Source organism: Danio aesculapii, chromosome 15 (assembly GCF_903798145.1).
Source record: "Danio aesculapii chromosome 15, fDanAes4.1, whole genome shotgun sequence".
Taxonomy (NCBI): Eukaryota; Metazoa; Chordata; class Actinopteri; order Cypriniformes; family Danionidae; genus Danio; species Danio aesculapii.
The window spans coordinates 8,789,155-8,806,311 of NC_079449.1; the positions used below are offsets into that span (position 1 = coordinate 8,789,155).

The window sequence follows — 17,157 nt, forward strand, 5'->3', positions numbered from 1 at the left end:
GTTTCAGCCAGGTTTCAGTGAGACAGAGTGCATTAAGATTGTTATCTGTTATTATTTCATTTATGATAAGTGCTTTAGGTGCTAGTGACCTGATGTTTAGGAGACCAAGCTTCATGAAATTTGTATTTTCACTTTTTAGTGTTTTTTCTGGTTTAATTCTTAATAGATTATTTCTGGAGCACACAGTACGTTTGTTTCTTGATCTAATAATACGAGGAACAGACACAGTCTCTATGGGGTTAGCTAGGTATGCATTACTGTTATTTATGTGGGACGAATAGGAGTCTGTGAATTTTGTGAATTTTTACTTACTAGTTTACTTAAAACTAAATGTTTTAAAAAGTAAGCGAGGATTGGTGGCACTGTTGACTTTCTGACGGAAGTAACCTCAGCCGAGAAAGAAGACAGAAGAGTTTGGTATGTTATGAGCTGTTCAGGATTTTTAGTTTTTCGCCAAATTCTCTCAGCAGCCCGAAGTTTTGAGCGATGCTCACGGAGAACATCAGAGAGCCAGGGTGCAGGAGGACTGGGACGGGCTGGCCTGGATGTAAGAGGACATAGTCTGTCTAGACATGATGCTAGCGTGGAGCAGAGTGTATCAGTGGCACTGTTCGTATCAAATGCAGAGAGTTTGCAAGATGGAGGAAGAGAGTTTGAAACAATGGTGGATAGTCTATTGGGTGAGAGAGAGCGTAGGTTTCTGCGAAAGCCAACTAGAGTTGGAGTGTGTGGCGGCTCAGGAGTAATGTGGATGTTGAGAGAGAGAAGGAAATGATCCGATGTTTGTAGTGGATTTACTAGTGTTTGATCAGCGAAGCAATGTCGAGTGTAAATAAGGTCTAGCTGATTACCTGATTTGTGAGTAGCAGAAGTAGGTGCTCTTTTGAGGTCAAAAGAGGCAAGCAGAGTCTGGAAGTCAGCAGCTTGAGGTCTTTCAATGTGAATGTTGAAGTCACCTAGCACCAACAAGGGAGTGTCATAATCAGAAAAAGATGAGAGAAGAACATCCAGTTCATCTAAGAAGTGACCTAATGTACCCGGTGGGCGGTAGATGACAACCACATTTATGTAAAAGGGGTGGACAATGGTGACTGCATGGAATTCAAAAGAGCTGATTTTTGGCAGGGACGGTCTATGAGTGAATTTCCATTTTTTGCAAATCAGTAGTCCAGTCCCACCCCCTCTCCCTGTCTGACGAGGAGTGTGGGAAAGAGAGAAATTAGTAGAAAGAGCTGCATGTGTAGCAGTGTCCTCCGGTCTCAACCAGGTCTCAGTTAGAGCCATGAGATTAAAGTTAGAATGAGTGGCTATGGAGGTAATAAAATCTGCCTTGTTAACAGCAGATTGACAATTCCAGAGGCCCACGGAGAGAGAGAGTTGTGAAATAGAAGATACATGAATTAATCGAAGGTTGTGAGGGTTACGCCTGCAGCGTACCTCCCGTGCTTTGCGAGTGTTAGTAACAACAGGAATTAGTAAACACATGATAAAAGTGCAAGGAAAACAATAATGAGTGCAGAGATAAAGTAAAATAATAAAGTAAAAGTACTCAAGTGCTTTGTCTGTGTCTTTGCTCGGTGGAGTCGCGCAGGTAGAGTCGATGGTCTTTACACTCGTCGGTCTTCACACGAGGCTGCCGCGACCGCTGCCGCGGTGAGACTAGCTGCTTATATACACTCCTGAGCGCTTTGCTGATTGAGCTCAGCTGGGCACGCCTCGAGAGTTTTTTCTGAATGATATCTTAAAGTACAAATAGGCAAGGCAAGGCAAGGCAAGTTTATTTATATAGCACATTTCATACACAGTGGCAATTCAAAGTGCTTTACATAAACAGGAATAAAAGAAACAAGTATAAGAGAAATAAAAACAAATAATAGAAATGGTAAAAATAAAATCAAATAAAAGCTGATAAAGCTGATATGTGTTATAAAAGAATTAAAAAGAAGAGAAAAACATAGTAGTTCGATCTGTCGGACGTAGCACAGTGCTCATTCAGTAAAGGCACAGCTAAACAGATGTGTTTTCAGTCTTGATTTGAACGTGCCTAATGTTGGAGCACATCTGATCATTTCTGGAAGCTGATTCCAGCAGCGAGGAGCGTAGTAGCTGAAAGCCGATTCAACCTGCTTTGACTGAACTCTTGGGATTTCTAATCTATTTGATCCTAAAGATCTGAGTGATCTGTTAGGTTTGTATTCAGTGAGCATATCTATAATGTATTGAGGTCCTAGGCCATTTTGTGATTTATAGACCAGTAATAATACTTTAAAATCTATTATGAATGTAACTGGGAGCCAGTGTAAAGACCTGAGGACAGGTGTGATGTGCTCTGATTTCCTGGTTCTGGTCAGAATTCTGGCCGCAGCGTTCTGGATGAGCTGCAACTGTCTGACTGTCTTTTTGGGAAGGCCAGTGAGGAGGCCATTACAGTAATCCACCCTGCTGCTGATAAAAGCATGAACAAGTTTCTCTAAGTCTTCACTGGAAACAAAGCATCTAATTCTTGCAATGTTTTTAAGATGATAGTATGCTGATTTACTAACTGCTTTGATATGACTATTAAAACTCAGATCTGACTCCAGAGTCACACCAAGATTCTTGACCTTATTTTTTGTTGTTTGACCCTTAGAGCCAAGGTATGCATTCACCTTGAGAACCTCATCTCTGTTCCCTATTGCAATCACTTCAGTTTTCTCTTTGTTTAACTGAAGAAAGTTTTGGCACATCCAATTGTTAATTTCATCAATGTATTGGCAGAGGGTGTCAATGGGGCTGTAGTCATTAGGCAGTAAGGCTAGGTAGATCTGAGTGTCATCAGCATAGCTGTGGTAGGAGATTTGTTTTTTTCTCATTATTTGGCTCAGAGGGAGCATATAAAGGTTGAACAGGAGTGGTGCCAGAATCGAGCCTTGTGGGACTCCACATGTCATGGGTGTCCACCTCGACCTATGGTCACCTATACTGACATAGTAACCTCTTCCTTCAAGGTAAGATCTGAACCATTTGAGGACCATCCCAGACAGCCCAACCGAGTTTTCCAGCCTATCCAGAAGTATGCTGTGATCGACAGTGTCAAATGCGGCACTGAGATCGAGCAGTACCAGCACTGTTAGTTTGCCTGAATCTGTATTTAGACGAATGTCATTGATTATATTTATAAGGCTCTCTGTACTGTGATGTGGTCTGAAACTAGATTGAAAATTGTCCAAACACCCCTTGAAGTTTAAGAACTTGTTAACCTGGTTAAAAACAACTTTTTCAATGATTTTGCCAATGAAAGGGAAATTTGAGATGGGCCTGTAATTGCTCAATAGGGTATTATCCAGGTTGCTCTTCTTCAAGAGGGGTTTAACAACTGCAGTTTTAAGTGAGTTGGGAAAAATCCCTGAGAGAAGTGAAGCATTTACCACTTTTAGAAGATCCATTTCTAAACAGGTAAACACCGTTTTAAAGAATGATGTGGGGAGCGTGTCAAGACTGCAGGTTGATGTTTTCATAATTTGCACGATCTCTTCTAAGATTTTGCCATTAATTGCCATGAAATCGGACATAATGTCTGATTTCTTAAGTTGTGGTTGAGCTAGTCTGACTTCGACACAACTTGGCTGATTGGATGAGCTGATTGCCTTTCTGATATTATTGATCTTGTCAGTAAAGAAATGAGCAAACTCATTACATTTGCTTTTAGAGAGTAGCTCACTGGGAATCCGACTGGGGGGGGGGGTTGTGAGTTTCTCTATCATTGCAAAGAGTTTACGAGCATTGTTTACGTTGCTGTTTATAAGGCTTGAAAAGAAAGTCTGCCTAGCAGTTTTTAGTTCCATATTAAAAGCACGAAGACTGTCTTTATAGATATTATAATGGACTACTAGTTTCGTCTTTCTCCACATACGCTCAGCTTTTCTGCACTGTCTTTTTCGTCATTTGTATTCTTGGGGACCTAGTCCAAGATCCCCTTTGCCTGCTAGTTATATTCTTGGCTTTAACAGGAGCAATGTCGTCTATGACATTCTTAACTTTAGAGTTAAACAAATCAAGGAGAGAATCAACAGAGTCTGCAGATATACTTGGTGCTAACGATATGGCCTTCATAAACTGCTCATTAGTGTTCTCATTTATGCATCTCTTTCTGACAGAGACAGATCTGTCTTTAATAGCTGGAGTGATCAATATGTCAAAGAAAATACAGAAATGATCAGATAGTGCAACATCCTTAACAACAGTTGATGAAATGTGTAAACCCTTAGTTATAAGTAGATCAAGAGTGTGTCCACGATTGTGTGTGGGTCCTTGAACATGCTGAGTCAGATCAAAAGTGTTCAAAACAGTCATCAGTTCTTTTACAGCATTGATTTCTTTATTATCAATGTGAATATTAAAATCCCCAGCAATGGTAAAATAGTCAAATTCAGAGGTTACTAATGATAACAGCTCTGTAAAATCATCAATAAAAGTTGGAGAATATTTTGGAGGTCTGTAGATAATGATCAGTAAGATACGTGGAGCACCTTTTAGTGCTATACTCAGATATTCAAAAGACAAAAAGTCACCAAATGACACTTGTTTACACTCATAGACATCTTTAAACAGGGCAGCGATGCCTCCACCTCTCCTATTGGCTCTGCAAACACTCAAAGTCAAAGTTTAAAGGAGCTGTTTCATTCAGAACTGCTGCACTACAGCTGTCATCTAGCCAAGTTTCATTTAATAGCATAAAATCAAGGCAATTTGAGCTGATAAAATCATTGACTAAAAGTGATTTATTGTTGAGTGATCGGATGTTTAAAAGTGCTAACTTAACAGTTTTAGCTGTTTTTGCTACAGTAGTCTCAGATTTATATTTAATAGACACAAGATTTGAGTGATTTGCTATACGGCCTGAAGAAGTCTTCGGTTTTCTGTCACGTAATACAACACATATATGTGTAGAGAAAGCTACAGGCACACTGGGTTCCTGCTTGTTCTGTAAACATCTGATAAAGACACTGTTATCTAAGCAGGCACCCGAGACACATCATGGAGAGCAGTTTTGTTCACCAGCTGAAGATGGTGCGTTGTTGTTTGGGCCCTGGCGGTGGGGCAAATGTCGGAGGGCTCTTCCAGGTTGGCTCAGAGGTGGTTGTGGAGCAGGCCGCTTTTTGGTTGGTAACTGGGGGCTTGCGGCAATAGAGTGTGAAAGTTTAGTTCCAGCATGCACCAGTTCCTCCATCTTTTTTGAGAAACCCAAGAGAGGCGAGCAAGGTGATAATGAGAACGTGTCTGGTGACAGAGGCTGTGGCTCTGGAGATTCTGGGTGCTGAAATGTTTTCCTGGGTGTTTTTCTGAGGATCATTTTTTAGTGACGAGACATGATGCTGTTCTGATGCGTCACAGTCTGTCTGTGTTGAGCAGTGTCTCTATCAACAGTGGGTGTTTTGGCTGCGTAGCGTTATCACTGTCCTTGGGTGATGCGTCAGCCCCAAGTCCACTCGGAAGCTGATTTGAGGTCCTGTGGTCGTCCGGACAGATGCTAGGTGTGTATGTGCCATTTGGATTGAGGTCAGTGGCACACACAGCTGATGGATGATGGAGGGAGAAAAAGATATTGTCCTTTAGCACCTTTGCACCAAGTTTGTTTGGGTGAAGGCCGTCTGATGTCAACAGTTGTCTTTGGTTCCAGAAGAGATTGAAGTTGTCAATAAAATTCAGTCCTTTCCTGTTACATGCTTTCTGCAGCCATACATTTAGACTAAGAAGCCGTGAAAACATATTTGTCCCTCTTGCAGGGAGTGGTCCACTGATGAACGGCTGAATTTTCACTCTTTCAACTGTTTCCAAGAGCTCACAGAAATCTCTCTTGAGCAGTTCAGACTGTTCCTTCCGAATATCATTCTTCCCCACATGGATGATAATCCGTTTTGCAGTCTTGTGCTTTTTCAGAATTTCCTTAAGTTCTTTGTTTACATCAGAAACTGTTGCATGAGGGAAGCAGTATGTCATTGTAGATTTGCTCCTAAAATTCCTGATTATTGAATCTCCTACAACTAGTGTTCTTATCTCAGGTGCGATCGGAGCAGAATGCCGCTGTCTAGTCGGCCTTGAGCCTCTGTTCCATGCAGAGTTAGCTGCTGAGTCATGCGATTTCTGTCTGACTGCATTTGGGGATTCTTCACCCATATTACTCAAAACTTCATATCTGTTCTCAAGCTGTATTTGAGTCTGAGCTGTATTTGGGGTAGAAGACGCTAATGCGGCAGCATATGATCTGACCCCACGAGTACCCTTTGGTCTCGCACCTTGTTTATGCCAATGCTCATTTTCAACAGTTTTATTCTGTTTTTCTGTGCTCGAAATAGTGGTAGGAATAGATTTATGGGACTCACTGGCTATTTGCTGTGAGCGTCCACAATGACGCTGCAGTTCTGGTTGGATCGCAAGTAACTTTGTTTCAAGAACTGCGATCTTTTGTAGAAGTTTGTGGCAGTTTGTACAGCAGTGAGAATCTGAATTAATCCGATCCAGAGGCATTTTCACAGCCGTGTTTTCCCGTCTCAGGAATGTGAGCAGCTGATAGCTGGTAGCGGGAGGATTGTTTAGACGATAATTCCCCTCTTGTTAGTAAAGCTATATTCCACAAAGTTTGTCGATGCTGATCTTCAAGCTGTGTCGTTTGAGCACTGTGCTGATAGGCTCAAGTTAAAATTAGGGTTTAAGATATAAAAGCAAGTGAGCAGAGAGCGGAGCAGTAGGCAAAGACGTCCGAACAGTAGCGAAGCAGGAAGCAGTTCCCCAATATGACAGTCTAAATAGCTAAAACCAATGTCCGTAAAAAATGGACCATGCAACAACGCTTTTTTCCATTGAACGCTTTGAATGCAAACCACCTAATTATGGGCAAAAACTGGAGCCTCTCAAACAAGGAGCCTGGAGTAGAAAGTTGCGCTGGATCTCAACAAACATGTTCTAGGTTTCAAAAAAGAAGCTGAGACCTTCAAAGTTCTCAAGTTGAAGCAGTTTACTGTTAAAGCAGAGATGGTGGATCTCCTCCCCAGTGTTCAAAAACCCACACTTTTTATATACAGTTTCTTATCCATATTATTATGAGATATGATGTAACATCACGCCATTTTTTAGCTCCAATAGGATCCAATAGGATTTTTCTGTTTATACATATCGTAAAGGTCATATAGCATGTGTTTACAGTCATGTGTTTGCATATGATCATGTTGTTTCCATACTTTTTAAATGATTCTCCTTATGTATGCTATTTAGTGATGGTTGTTTTTGTCTTGGTCAATACATACATTGTATTGCATATGCTCTGACTACCCATGTTCTTACATTGGCATATGACCTGCTGTGCTTCAATTATAAGGCCCTCAATTATAAGGCCCTGCACGTCTGTGTGTTTCCTCTGCATGACTTGAATCTATGTATTTCTTAAAATCTTTTAACATTTTATTTTAATAGTAATCTTTATTTTAATAGTGGCAGATTATATAGTGATTACTTAAAAAAATTTAAGTTACTTTTTAAGCTGTTTGGACAGACATATGTGCATGTATGGTGTTTAGACTGTCATATTGGGGTGAAATAAACTCACCCAATCCTTTTTTTTTCAAATTAACAACATAAAAACGGTGGACCAATTGGAGCGGTTTTCAGATCGACTGCAACTTTACGTAGGAGTGCGGTCCCCCCGCCCACCAATATTGATTGACAGCTGCGCGCAATAACATGTCCGGTAATCACGTGTATAATCATATCATCAAGAGAAGACGAGCGCAAAGCAGCCAGGAATAAAAGGTCTTTTCAGTTTGCTAGGAACATCAATCATCATCAAATGTGATCAAGAGTGAGTTTTACAAGTTTAAAATGTTTTAAAACAGAGCATGTGTGTAATGAATTACAGCGATTCACTTCAGATGCACTTAATCAGCACATCCGCGTGTCAGATCAATTATAAAGGAAGACGCTTCAATCCCGGTTTGTGGACGTTAAATCAGGTTTATTTTGTACATTAATATAAGAGATATCCATACAGCAGTGGAGATTACCAGTATCATGTCAGATATGTGTGCAAAACGAGTGCAAAGCTTAACGCGCTGTCTCTCTCTCTCTCTCTCTCTCTCTCTCTCTCTCTCTCTCTCTCTGTGTGTGTCTGCATGTCTGAGCTATATGTGTGTGTGAATGTCAGCGCTACGTTTGTGTGTGTGTGTATGTGTCTGCGCTATGTGTTTGTGTCCTTGCTGTGTGTGTGCATGAAATTTGTAATGACATTGTGTGTGACTCATGAAATGCATCAAATACTGATTGTTAAAGTTCTTACTGTAGTATTTCTCATACACGTTACGTGAGATCTGCTTCCTGAGGCAGCCGAGGGCGGTGATTGCTGACAGGCACGTGGGAACGGTGGGCGGGGAGGACTAGCCTTAAAGGGCCAGTACAAAAAAAACAGCAAAACCTTTTTTCCAGCTATAATATTAATATTATAATATTATATAATAACAGCTATAATAAATAATCTGATGGGTGTTTTGAGCTGAAACTTTACAGACACATTCTGGGGACACAAAAGACTTATATTAAATATGAAAAAAGGGGTAACCTACATGCCCTTTAAAACAGTGCACGTGTGTAATGAATTACAGCGATTTAGCTTAGCTTTACTTCATCAGCACAGCCGCATCTCAGAACAATTATAAAATAAGATGCTTAAATCCCGGTTTGTGGACGTTAAATCAGGTTTATTTTGTACATTAATATAAGAGATATCCATACAGCAGTGGATGTTAAACTATATCATGTCACATTTGCGTGCAAAAAGAGTGCAAAGCTAAACAGGCGCTCTGTGTGTGTGTGTGTGTGTGTGTGTGTGTGTGTGTGTGTGTGTGTGTGTGTGTGTGTGTGTGTGTGTGTCTGTCGTGAACTTTGTGTGACTCTGCGATGCAACTGCACAATAAATACTCATTGGTAAAGTTCTTACTGTACTATTTCTCACAAACGCTACTTGAGATCTGCTTCCTTTATGTCTGTCTGTTGTCTGACGCAGCCGAGGGAGGAGATTAAGGCACGCAGAAAGGCCCGTAGAAACGGTGGGCAGGGAGGACTAGCCTTAAAGGAGCAGTACACCAAAACCGCCACCCAGTGAAAAAATGTATAAATAGGAATTTAATAAAAGGTATAATAAAAATCTGATGGGTGTTGTGAGCTGACAATTTACAGACACATTCTGGAGACTCAAAACACTTATATTAAATCTGAAAAAATAGCTAACCTAGGTTCCCTTTAATAAAAGTTCCTCTATATGCATCAGAAATTCTTCTATAGTATGTGCAGAAAAATTACCTGATAGAGCCGGAGGCGGAGCTGGGGTATCAAACTTGCAACTAAACCTTTGTGTGTCAAGTCAACCACGCCCCCTGAATTTTTCATTTGAGCCCCCATATCTGCACTGCAACAAAGGCTCGTTAAAATAAATATAAGCACTTTCATTTAAAAACACATAATAATATACAATTTATTCAAAATTGTGTGATGTAAGCTGTTTTTAATAATTAAATAAAAACAGAATATGTTGGACTGCAAAATAAACCATCTTTCATACACTCTAGCCTAAGTTAGACTAAGCTATGAGCACAAAAATATTTCTCTTATAATGGGTTGTTGGTATTTGTTATCTTCACAGGGGTAGAAATAACATATAAACAACACATAACTTTCATTGAAAGGTTCGTAGACAAACTTTATGGTGGCTTGAGAAAGCCTAATATGAAAGTTTGAAATAGTTTCAAAGTTTAAATAATTGAAGTAGTTTTAAGAAGTTTAAAACTGTTGGCATAGATAGACAAGTATATATATGCTAGCATGATTCTAGTATGAATTGGCATGTTTCTTACTAGGCTGTAGATAGGGTGTTCTAAGTGGTTGCTAAGGTGTTGCTAGGTGGTTGCTAAAGTGATCTAAGTGGTTGCTAGGCGGTTGCCAAGACATTTCCAGGCTAGGTTGCTCTAAATTGGTTGCTATGATGTTCCTAGGTGGTTGCTAGGATGTTCTGAGTGGTTGCTAGGTGGTTGCTAAGGTGTTGCTAGGCGTTTGCTAAGGCATTGTTAGGTGGTTGCTTAGGTGTCGCTAAGTGGTTGCTAAGGTGTTCTAGATCATTGCTAGGTTGTTCTGAGTGGTTGCTAAGCTATAACTTGGTAGCTGCTTAGGTGTTTCTAGGGTGTTGCTAGGTGATTGCTAAGCTGTTCTGAGGAGTTGCTAGGCAGTTGCTAAGTTGTTGATAGAAGGTTGCTAAGGTGTTTTAGGTTGATGCTAAGGTGTTGGTTGGTGGTTGCTACGGTGTTCTGAGTGGTTGCTAGGCATTTGCTAAGGCATTGCTAGGTGGTTGCTTGGGTGTTCTGAGTGGTTGCCAAAGTGTTGCTAGGCAGTTGTTAAGGTGTTCTGATTAGTTGCGAGGTTTTTTTGAGTGGTCACTAAGGTGTTGCTAGGCAGTTTCTAGGGTGTTCTAGATGGTTGCTAGGCAGATGCTAACATAAATTAGCATGGTTCTAGTATGAATTACCAACATGCTAGCATGTTTTTAACATAATGGTTTTTGTATGAATTAGTATGTTGCTAGCATGTTTTTAGTATAAACTAGCATGTTGTTAGCATGAGTTTAGTATGTATTAGCATGTTGCTAGTATGTTTATAGTATGAATTTGTATGTTGCTAGTATGATTAGTATGTTAGTATGTTTGTTAGTATGTTTCTAGTATGGTTCAGTTTATTGTTAGTATGGATTGGTATATTGTTAGTATGTCCAATGTAAAGTCAATGGTAGTTTTTGTAATGAAAGTCTTTGGAACAGTTGCTAGGGTGCTGTAAGTGGTTGCTAGGGTGTGGCTAGTAAGTTAAAAGGTCATCAATGATTGGTAGTCTGAGTTAAATGAGCTCAACTCTAAGTCTGTATGACACTCTGGCGCAAAGTTAGGATGTCACAAAGTTTGGTCCAATGTTAAGTCAATGGGACTTTTCTGAATTCTCCAGGACAGTTTTTGGAAAACCGTGAGTTGGATCAGTTGGAAAAGATATATAATAACTTGATTCAGTATAGTTTGGAGATTTTGAGTTAGTTTGGTTTTTGTAGCTTGAGCAGTCTAGAACAGTGTTTCCCAACCCTGTTCCTGGAGGCACACCAACAGTACATATTTTGAATGTCTCCCTTTTCTGACCCATTAACTTCAGGTGTTGGAGTCTCTTCTGATGTTATGATAAGTTGATTCAGGTGTGTTTGATTAGGGAGAGGTTGAAAATGTGTACTGTTGGTGTGCCTTCAGGAACAGGGTTGGGAAACACTGGTCTAGAAGATGCGTATAGAAATTAGTCTCAGAAGAAGAAGTTTATATAGTATAACAGTATGTTGGGGGGTGTCACGCATTTACATTTGCAAAAGATAAGTACAGCAAGATTTCTAAACATCAACAGGATATTTACACCTCTTATCTCTGCACTATATAAAATAATCCTTATCAAATTGTGTTGACGTCAGCTTTACCACGGTCAGGGGTATGAAACTCGTGCACTTGATGCAGAAGTATAAATCAGCCTTTACACTCACAGAACACTGCACATATTCATGATGACAAAAGTCTGTTAGTTGCATGTGCTTTTTTTAACTTAGCTATTTGTTGTGTTGGCTTGAGAAAGGCAATGGTCTCCTCCTGGGCCATTTATACTACAACACTCAAATTTGGTCAAAATCTTTGGTCGTCTGCATGCAAAATTGTTGCTATATCTCCTCATGCCGATAGGATTTATAGTTTTTTAATAAAAATGTTAAATGTTACATTTTAGTATTCCTATATATAAAAAAAATTATAATAAAAAATTATACAAGGGCCAAATTTGGCAAAAAGTTGTGTTATGCATTGCAGATTAATACTACATTTATTTGGAGTAATCTTAAATAACCGTTTTCCTATACATATTTTTAGATTAAATATGTCTCTGGAATGTGATATAAAATCCAGAGTCTTGTATGAGAGTGTCCAAGAGAAGGCGCTCCAGGACCATTTATGAAGCACATTATCCCTTTGAGTCAGTTTGAGTCTGCTTTCGATTTTAGAGGTGGAGGTCTGTGTACTTTTTCAAGCGATTTTAAAACATTCAAGTTGGTGATAAGATGTCAAACAGATTTTATGAATGAGGTGCCCTTTCTGTCTGTATACAGCCAATGTGACTGTGACTGACGCAATTGCGTTTCGGAGTCTGCCAGCTGATAGAGAGACGTCCTTGTCAAACAAAACAAAATTGAAAGTTCTTTCAATTAAAATAATCCAGTGATTGTACACAAATCCAGCTATTCTTAAGTGAGTCTTAAGTGAGTTTTTGCAAATGCCATGAAGTGTTAAGGCTGATTTATCCTGTGTTGAGTGAACAGCGTGATGCACGGTGCCTGCCCTGCACGTAGCAGTGCATTTATACTTCTGCGTACTGGCTGGCAGTAGTTTGTAGTTTGTATGTATATATATATATATATATATATATATATATATATATTTATATATATACATATATATATATACATATATATATATATACATACATATACATATATATACATTCATATACATATATATACATATATATATATATATATATATATATATATATATATATATATATATACATATATATATATATATATATACATATATATATACATATATATATACATATATATATATATATATACATATATATATATATATATATACATATATATATATACATATACATATATATATATATATATATATATATATATATATATATATATATATATATATATATATATATAAATAAATATATATATATATATATATATATATATATATATATATATATATATATATATATATACATATACATATATATACATATATATATATATATATATACATATACATATATATATATATATATATATATATATATATACATATATATATATATATATATATATATATACATATATATATATATATATACATATACATATATATATATATACATATACATATATATATATATATATATATACATATATATATATATATACATATACATATATATATATATATATATATACATATATATATATATATATATATATATATATATATATATATATATATGTATATATGTGTGTTTGTGTATACAGTTGAAGTCAGAATTAATAGCCCCCCATTTTATTTTTTCCCCAATTTCTGTTTAAAAGAGAGAAGATTTTTTTCAACACATTTCTAAACATAATAATTTTAATAACTCATTTCTAATAACTGATTCATTATATCTTTGCCATGATGACAGTACATAATATTTGACTTGATATTTTTCAAGACACTTCTATACAGCTTAAAGTGACATTTAAAGGCTTAACTAGGTTAATTAGTTTGTCTAGGCAGGTTAGGTTTACAATTACAAACATTACAAAAAATATTCTGTCAATATATGTTCTCTCTGATGATGTCCCAAACCTGTATTAATTTCTTGTCCTAAAAACAAAAGTATATTGAAGAATGTGGGTAATCAAACATTTGCTGCTGTTAATAGCAGGGAAAAATACTTTGTAAGTCAGCAACTGTTGGGTTACACACATTCTAAAAAATAACTGATGTTTAACAGAACAAATAGACTCATTCAGGTTTAAAACAACTTGAGAGTGAGTAAATTATGACATAATAAAAATTGTAGGTTAACTATCCCTTTAATGTTCATAATAGGCCTATTTTTATATTCATTCATTCAGTTTCTTAAACGCAATTTGCTTGCTCATTTTGTTTGTCTTAACAGAATTCCTGAGTTTGGTTTCTACATTGAGATGAAGAAACGTGCCCAGTTTCTGCTGAATCTGACTGTTGAAGCCTCAAAGTGTGTTACAACTACAGGAGAGAGTTATATTGTGCTGTTAACATCTGTGTGCAGCTACAGATCATTTGTCTGTTTTGATGATGATGATTATTATCAGGATTTTCAGTCTAAACACTGTGATTTTCTGCTGGATCTTTGTTCACGTGTGAAGGACTATGAGAGTCAATCAGGCAGGAGTGTCCTTCCAGCATTACAGCCAGTTTATCAGTCAGCTCCTGGAGTCTGGAGGATAAAGCTCTCAGAGAGAAAGAGCTCCATCCTCCTAGAAGTGCTGAAACTCCAAACAGAGAAGAAACCAGTAGAGCTGATTGACTGGACAGATGAAGAGAGTGAAGTGAGGGGATTCCTCCAGTGTCTGTCCTACATCTCACAGCTCAGGTGAGTCTCATGGACATAAATAATTAATAACATACGATGCAGATGTGTAAATGAACTAGCACTGAATTAGAAATCATCACAAAAACAACACTAAACTGATGTGTGGTTTTGTCTACAGTTGTAGTGTTGCAGATAAATCTGTTCTTAAAATCCTGCTCTCGCACACTTTCAGTCAGATCTGTACAGAATGATTTTCTTCATACATTTCTGAGCTTCATGCAGCACACAGTCAGTCAGTATGTTTATTTTTGTAGTTATTATCAAGTCGTGTTCATCATAACAAAAGTCTGTTAGGTGCATGTGCTTTCAATGTTTGCTGGTTATTTCAATTGTGTGCTGCTAGACACCTATTTATGAGTGTCAACAACAGAAGACTGCTATGCACGCACACACTACAACGCTTGTCAAACAGTGCATCATTATAGGGCTAGGTTATCTTTCATGTTGAATCTCACTAAAACTGTCAAAACCACACAAGATTTGTGTATGTAAACACTGTTGGTTATGTCCACAGTGAAAGTAAACTGTGAAGAAAAAAAAACAGATATGTGATGATGTGTGCAGCTCTTTAAGTGACAGAACAGTAATACACTAAACATGCTGCTGCTTGTTATTAAGGGATAATTCCTCTCAAAAAAATCTTGTCAATATATGTTTTCTCTGATGATATCTCAAACTTGTATTTATTTCTTGCCCTAAAGACAAAAGAATACATATTAAACAATGTGGTTGACCAAATGTTTGCTGCTGTTAATAGCAGGGAAAATACTCTGGGAGACGTTGATGACCAGCAACTGTTGGGTTACACACATTCTTTAAAATAACTGATGTTTAACAGAACAAATAGACTCATTCAGGTTTAAAACAACTTGAGAGTGAGTAAATTATGACATAATAAAATTGTAGGTTAACTATCCCTTTATTGTTCATAATAGGCCTATTTTTATATTCATTCAACTTCTTAAATGCTACTGCCAAATACACTTACTGTATCTGACAAATAAACCACTGATTAATTTGTAGATTATGTGTATTTGTCAAGTGAGTCTGTGTTCTTTGCTTTATCTTTGTTATTAATAAATGTGACTCACTTTGGCCCAAATGTCTGCTATTCTTTTATTTTATGTTTTACTTGGTAAGGCCTTGTTTTTAAAATAAGAAAACTGGTTTGGCTGTTGTGTTTAGGCAACTTGCAAAGCAGTGAAACTAACATCACAAAGAATCATGATAAATGTGTGAGTCGGGATTTTCCTGAATGATGATATATTTTTTACCCACTCATATTTTACACACTATATAATTATTAACATAATTATATAGTCATAGAATTACTTTCAAATGACATATTTCAGCAGCTTTCATTTTGAAGGATATTCTCAACGCATTAAATATTTTAATTCTAATTAATCCGTTTGGTAAATGTCTTTATTCTGCATTTAATGTCTGGTTAATTTTAGAGTCCAAAGCATCAAGGGAAAAACTATGAAAATTAATAAATAAATATAAGCTCTGAATATTAACTTGCTCATTTTGTCTGTCTTAACAGAATTCATGAGATTGATTTAGACATTGAGATGGAGGAACGTGCCCAGTTTCTGCTGAATCTGACTGTTGAAGCTTCAAAGTGTGTTACAACTACAGGAGAGAGTTATATTGAGCTGTTAACATCAGTGTGCAGCTACAGATCATTTGTCTGTTTGGGTAATGATGATTATTATGAGGAGTTTCAGTCTGAACACTGTGATTTCCTGCTGGATCTTTGTTCACGTGTGAAGGACTATGAGAGTCAATCAGGCAGGAAGGTCCTTCCAGCATTACAGCCAGTTTATCAGTCAGCTCCTGGAGTCTGGAGGATAAAGCTCTCAGAGAGAAAGAGCTCCATCCTCCTAGAAGTGCTGAAACTCCAAACAGAGAAGAAACCAGTAGAGCTGATAGACTGGACAGATGAAGAGAGTGAAGTGAGGGGATTCATCCAGTGTCTGCCCTACATCTCACAGCTCAGGTGAGTCTCATGGACATAAATAATTAATAACATACGATGCAGATGTGTAAATGAACAAGCTCTGAATTAGAAATTACTGATGTGTGGTTTTGTCTACAGTTGTAGTGTTGCAGATAAATCTGTTCTTAAAATCCTGCTCTCGCACACTTTCTGAGCTTCATGCAGCACACAGTCAGTCAGTATGCTTATATTTGTAGTTATTATCAAGTCGTGTTCATCATAACAAAAGTCTGTTAGGTGCATGTGCTTTCAATGTTTGCTGGTTATTTCAATTGTGTGCTGCCAGACACTTATTTATGAGTGTCTACAACAGAAGACTGCTATGCACGCACACACTTCAACGCTTCTCAAACAGTGCATCATTTTAGGGCTAGGTTATCTTTCATGTTGAATCTCACTAAAACTGTCAAAACCACACAAGATTTATGTATGTAAACACAGTTGGTTAAGTCCACAGTGAAAGTAAACTGTAGAAAAAAACAGATGCATGATGATGTGTGCAGCTCTTTAAGTGACAGAACAGTAATACACTAAACATGCTGCTGCTTGTTATTAAGGGATAATTCCTCTCAAAATAATCGTCAATATATGTTTTCTCCGATGATGTCTCAAGCTTGTATTTATTTCTTGCCCTAAAGACAAAAGAATATATATTAAAGAATGTGGTTGACCAAATGTTTGCTGCTGTTAATAGCAGGGGAAATACTCTGGAAGACATTGATGACCAGCAACTGTTGGGTTACACACATTCTTTAAAATAACTGATGTTTAACAGAACAAATAGACTCATTCAGGTTTAAAACAACTTGAGAGTGAGTAAATTATGACATAATAAAATTGTAGGTTAACTATCCCTTTATTGTTCATAATAGGCCTATATT

The 17,157-nt window shown here is 37.3% G+C and overlaps 1 protein-coding gene across 6 annotated transcripts in view; it reads left to right on the forward strand.

Annotated features, from left to right (window-relative positions):
• Nucleotides 1-17,157, forward strand: part of si:ch211-281l24.3 (uncharacterized) — a 102,184-nt gene that overhangs the window by 77,951 nt on the left and 7,076 nt on the right. For all 6 annotated transcript variants that reach the window (XM_056473191.1, XM_056473196.1, XM_056473197.1 and 3 more), the window contains 2 exons: nucleotides 13,819-14,274; nucleotides 15,821-16,276. In XM_056473191.1, coding sequence (XP_056329166.1) covers nucleotides 13,819-14,274; nucleotides 15,821-16,276 — 912 coding nt within the window. The remainder of the gene's footprint in view (nucleotides 1-13,818; nucleotides 14,275-15,820; nucleotides 16,277-17,157) is intronic.